Genomic DNA, 5,681 nt, shown 5'->3' with positions numbered 1-5,681 from the left:
GAGACGAAGGATCTTGGTGTAGCTAAAAAGATCCTTGGCATGGAAATCAGGAGGGACAAACAACAAAAGAAGTTATGGTTATCATAGGGTAAGTATATTGAGAAGGTGTTGGAAAGGTTTAACATGGATAAGACTAAACTGGTAAGTACACTTCTAGCTGCTCATTTTCAGTTGTCTGCTAAGTTGTGTCCTTCTACTGATAAGGATAAGTTGGATATGACTAGTGTGCCTTATGCCAGTGCAGTAGGGAGTCTGATGTATGCTATGGTATGTAGTAGACCGAACTTGTCATATGCAGTTAGTTTGGTAAGCAAATATATGGCCAATCCAGGTAGAATGCATTGGAATGTGATGAAATGGATTTTCAGATACTTGTGTGGCACTTCTGATTATGATATCCTGCTTGAAAGTACTGATGATTGTAATGTTCAGGGTTATGTGGACTTCGATTATGCAAGTGATTTGGATAAGAGGAGGTCTACTTTTGACTTCATTTTTACCATGGCTGGTGGTTCCATTAGTTGGAAGGCTATGTTGCAACCTACTACAGCTTTGTCTACTACAGAAGCTGAATACATAGCTTTGGCAGAAGTAGGCAAGGAGGCTTTGTGGTTAACTGGACTGATTCAGGAACTTGGTGTTATGTAAGATAGGTTACACGTATTCTGTGATAGTAAGAGTACGATCCACTTGGTAAGGAATCAAGTCTACCACTCTCGCACGAAGCATATTGACATGCGGTACCATGCAGTTAGAGGTTGGGTTGAAAGTGGTAAGTTCCAATTATTGAAGATCAACACAGATGGAAATGTTGCAGATATGCTCACGAAACCTGTTACATTAGCTAAGTTCAAGCGCTGTTTGGACTTGGTTAATGTAGTCTCTTGTTGATTGTTGACAGAGCATCCCAAAGCGTGGGGATGGAATGTTGTGCTTGACTGTGATTAAAAGCCAAGGTGGAGATTGTTAAAAAATATGTTTATTTTTATTTATTTACTGTGGCTTTTATCACAGAAGTCGGATCGTCTCTAAATCTAACGGTTGTGTGGTGTCATAATTATGTTTGTAAGTTATGGGAAAATATAGGGATTGCTTGTCATTTTGTGCAAGGAGAGCTAGAGAGGGGTTCTCTCTAGGAAGAACTTTTCTTCAACGAATTGAAAGTGAAGGGGTGTATAGAGGATCCAAGATCAGGGAGAGACTGATAAAATCTTGTATTGTCATCGTTTCATAGTGGATTTTTCTCCAGGTGCACGCTCCGTGGACGTAGGCAACCTTGCCGAACCATGTAAAATCTCTCGTCTCCATTTTTCTGTGAATGTTCTTCGTGTGATTTATTTTGTTGATCGGAAGATTAAAATCGTTGCGCATCAACAACTCCAATATGGGGAGGGCTCTATTTCCATTGGATTCTTGGGGGCAGCAGAATTCTGTTGCATGGTTTATGAATGCCACAATACTCTGCAAACTTCTCCTACAGAACCTGTGAGAATCAACAATTTGTTGATGAAATAACACTACATTTCTTGTTATCCATATTAGATGAAGATGCACAGCAAGAAACAAAGGCAGGTTATGGCCCTCTGGGTGATTCCTTCCGCAACCAAATTGGTTTCTCAGGACTCCTTCCATCCTTCTGCTGACTGAATCATAGACAAATCAACTACTTTAATTCTCCAAAAACTAAACCAAGTTGCTCTTGCAAGCTCACGCTGAAACAGCAGATGATTTCTTGATTCTTGTTCATTGTTGCAGATAGGACAATTTGAGTCGTCAATTGAAAACCTACTGATAATGTTCATTCCAGTAGGCAGTACTTTCTGCAATATTTCTAAGCATCTAAATCCATTTGCCAGCTTAGTGATTTCTTGCATTCTACGAAAACCAAGCCCCCCGCACTGCTATGGTGTACATATTCTATCCCAGCATTTAGAATAATACCTTTTCTTTCCCAGCTATCATTTCCCTGCCAGAACTCTCTTGCTAAAGAGGTCCATCTCCTGCATACTTCTTTGGGAACCTTGGTAACTGTCATTGTGTATGATGGCATCGCTAAAACCACAGACTTCAACAATGTGCATCTCCCAGCATATGAAAGAGTCCTACTTTTCCAACCTTGCATTTTACTCAATTAACTTTCTGTTATTGCACTGAAATTCACCCTAGTTGGTCTGCCAGGATTTGAAGTCAGTCCCAAATATTTTGCCTTCAAGCTCATGGCTCTATTTTGAAGTTTAGTTCCAAGTTTGGTGATCATTGTCTTTTTGGTGTTAGAACTGAATATAATTCTAGATTTTTCGAAGTTGATCCCTTGCCCAGACCATCCACTGTGTCTCCAACACCCCCAATATAGCCTCAACATTGTCTTCGTTGGCCTTGCTGAAAATAGAAAGATCATCAGCATACAACAAATGAGAAATAGATGGGCAGTGTCTTGCCACTTGGATCCCATTTAACCCCCTGTTCCTCCTCTCTTGAGTAAGAATCTACAGAGAACTTCAATACCCAGCATGAACACATTGAAATGTTTCTTAACTTTTAAATTGTCTCTCCCTCTATTTTTTCAGGCAATGTGCACTTCCGGAGTAGACATCTATCTACCAAAACTCCCAACCCATTCTCCTCTCATACACCTGTGAAAACCCTTGTCACTCCTTTGATGTAGTACTTTTATATTGTCTCTCTTAAGTTAGTAGTTAACTTTATAATTATTGAAATATTGTAGATTATTTACATATTTTTTCTCTACAATACTTGTTGAAAAGCCATTATTCTCTTTAATGATTAATCAAAAATTATTTAAAGCACATAGAATATTTTAATCCAGTGCATCACACAGGAATCTACTTCTGTAACTAACTACACATTTGATGCATAGGAATTGAATGGAATCTACCATAATAGAATCAAATTTATCGTCACTTGATTTTGTCATACTTTTGATTCAAATTTTCATTCCATTTTTTTTTTCTTTTCCCATTTCATTGCGCAAACCAAACATGATGTAAATGGTGACCTTGTGACCAGGTCTTTGCTTTTCTAAAATCCTCGTAACAGTATCACCATTTGAAAGGGCAGCATGCCTATTCTGGTATAGGGTTGCCAGGGTGGAATTTAGTAGAAAATAAAATTCAACTTGGATGGAGAAAAAATCTGTCCCTTGAGGAGGCCATCAAACAAGTTTATGGAAAAGGAAAGAGATCTCAAGCAATCTTTCTTATCCAAGTATAACATATATTGTATACAACACCACCAGAGTCACCAATAATCAGAACAGGAACATGAACCGCGCTTGAAACAATGAAAACGATTGCGATCCCTTATAACGATTTCCCGGTTGTATATTTCAGACACCATCTTCATAGCTGAATGACAATCTTGGCAAATTCGTAGATTCTTGAAAATATACAGAGGCACACCAGCTCTGGTGCTTATAAGACCAAAACATACTGCCAGCTTCTCACTGTGAGAGAAAAGGGCCTGCTCCTTCTCTTCCAGCTCATCTGCATTATCCCACGTACCATTATTAGAGAAAACTTGGCATGTAGTTTGGGGGACATAACCAGCCAATCTCAACTTCCGAATCATCTCATCCAACATAATGTAAATGTGTAGGGTTTGTGGATGTGACTTATCCCCTGCATTAAATTGGTGTACTTTTCCACCAATGTGAATGGAACTCAATCCAGGCACCTTCCTAACACCCCTTTTTGTAAGAACCTGGCGAAGAGAATTAGCCTTGTCTGGTCTTCCGGCCAAAGCATACATGTTAGAAAGCAGGATATGATACTCTGTGTTGTGAGGATCCATCTCAAGTAGCTCTTGCAGAAGACGTTCCCCAAGCCAAAGCTTCCCATGGACACTGCAGGCACCCAGTAGGGACCCAAGGACAAACTCATTTGGAAGAATTGGCATTTTTTTCACTAAGATCTCAGCTTCTTCTAAACGCCCAGCCCGACCTAAAAGATCCACCATACAAGCATAGTGTTCTACCTTAGGTGTAATGCCATACATAGATTCAAGGTCATGGAAATAATGACAACCCTGATCAACCAGACCTGAGTGGCTACAAGCACTCAGAACAGATGTGAAAGTTAAGTCATCTGGTTTGACTTCTTTAACCATCTGAGGGAAGATGTTCAATACATCTTGACCCTGTCCATGCATCGCTAACCCAGATATCATGGCATTCCAGGCCACCACATTCCTTCTAGGCATCTTCTTGAAAAGTTCCAAAGCAGTGTTTATTTTCCCACATTTTGCATACATATCCACCAAAGCAGTCCCAACCATGATACTCATTTCCTCCTCCATAGCTTTTAAAGCATAGAGATGGACCCACTTGCCCATATTTAAATTCCCCGACTGGGAACAACCTGACAGAATTGAACAAAGGGTAACATGATTCAACCCATATCCCAACCCAAAAATCATTTCACCAAGCAGCGAAAAGCCTTCTTGGCTAAATCCACCCTCCACATAGCCCACAAGCATAATAGTCCACGCAACCTCATTTCTCTCAGGCATTGCATCAAACCACAACCTCCCACTACCCACACCTTCCCATCTAATCACACCAACCAACATCACAGTCCAAGACACCACACTGCTTTCCTCCATTTCCTCAAACAAACGCCTCGCATCATCCATTAGTCCACACTTAACATACATATCCATGGCAGCATTACAAATCGTAACACCAAACCCTAAACCCATTTTCGCCATGAAGGCATGCATCTGAGCCCCGGCCACCACGTCGCCCACGAGGGCGCACGCACTGAAAAGACAAACCATAGTGACTTCATCAGGCTTCAACCCAAATTTCCGCATTTCAGTGAATAGCTGGATGGCGTCAATGAGCAATCCGTTGCGGGCAAAGCAGCTCATAAGTGTGGTCCAGTCAACGGCGTCTCTGTGCGAGGGAGGAATTTCGTCGAACAGCTTACGAGCATGCCATGTGCAGCCGCAGGCGGCGTAGAGATGGAGGAGGGCGTTGTGAAGGAATGAGTTTGGCGAAGAAGCGAGGCCAGTGGTGACAATTCTGGCGTGAAGCTTCTCGCCGACGTCGAGCGAAGTTCGACGAGCGCATGCTCTTAGGAGGGATCGGTAGCGGCGAGGAAGCAATGGCAAAGCACACCTGATCGGCCATGTCATAAGAGAGCATTGAAACCAAAAAACAAGCGGTTAGGCTTCTAGGCCTCCTCCGGCTTTTGACGGGGTTCCCACCAAAGGAATTTATTATTTTGGGCAAAAATACTCATCTATGCGATTAAAAAGACCTTCTTCAGGTTTTAAAAATGTCACTCTTCCCTCAGATTTATTAAAAAAAAAAATTTATTTTTTATAAAATATAAGGGAATGTTTGCGTCTTTTTAACAACTTTTATGAGATGTCCCTAGAAATTTTAAAACCCCAAGAGAAATTTCTGAAATTTTTGAAATTTCAAAAAAAGTTGTTGTCATTTTGAAACTTCGTAGGCTCGACAAGTTACTCCACCGAGAAGCAAGAGATCAATCCGCTCTTTGCAACATACAAGGTCAGGGAAGCTTTGGGATCAAATTCAGGCTTTATTTTCTTATAGTCAGCTAAAGAATCTTGAGGTTGATGCTGAACCAATTCTTCCATTCCAAAGCCCCAGAGAAAGGGGATTTGACTTTTTTCATAAAACTCCAGTTGTAGTA

The 5,681-nt window shown here is 41.0% G+C and overlaps 1 protein-coding gene across 1 annotated transcript; it reads right to left on the bottom strand.

Annotated features, from left to right (window-relative positions):
- Window positions 1-2,903: 2,903 nt before the first annotated feature.
- On the bottom strand, window positions 2,904-5,212 carry LOC131162089 (pentatricopeptide repeat-containing protein At5g15340, mitochondrial). The gene has a single exon (XM_058118237.1). The coding sequence runs from the start codon at window positions 5,152-5,154 to the stop codon at window positions 3,259-3,261; it is 1,896 nt and encodes a 631-aa protein (XP_057974220.1). The 5' UTR covers window positions 5,155-5,212; the 3' UTR covers window positions 2,904-3,258.
- Between the last annotated feature and the right edge of the window lie 469 nt (window positions 5,213-5,681).

Source organism: Malania oleifera, chromosome 1, assembly GCF_029873635.1.
Source record: "Malania oleifera isolate guangnan ecotype guangnan chromosome 1, ASM2987363v1, whole genome shotgun sequence".
NCBI classification, from domain to species: domain Eukaryota; kingdom Viridiplantae; phylum Streptophyta; class Magnoliopsida; order Santalales; family Ximeniaceae; genus Malania; species Malania oleifera.
Note: the sequence above shows the minus strand (reverse complement) of the source record. Positions and strands in the feature narration are given on the sequence as shown.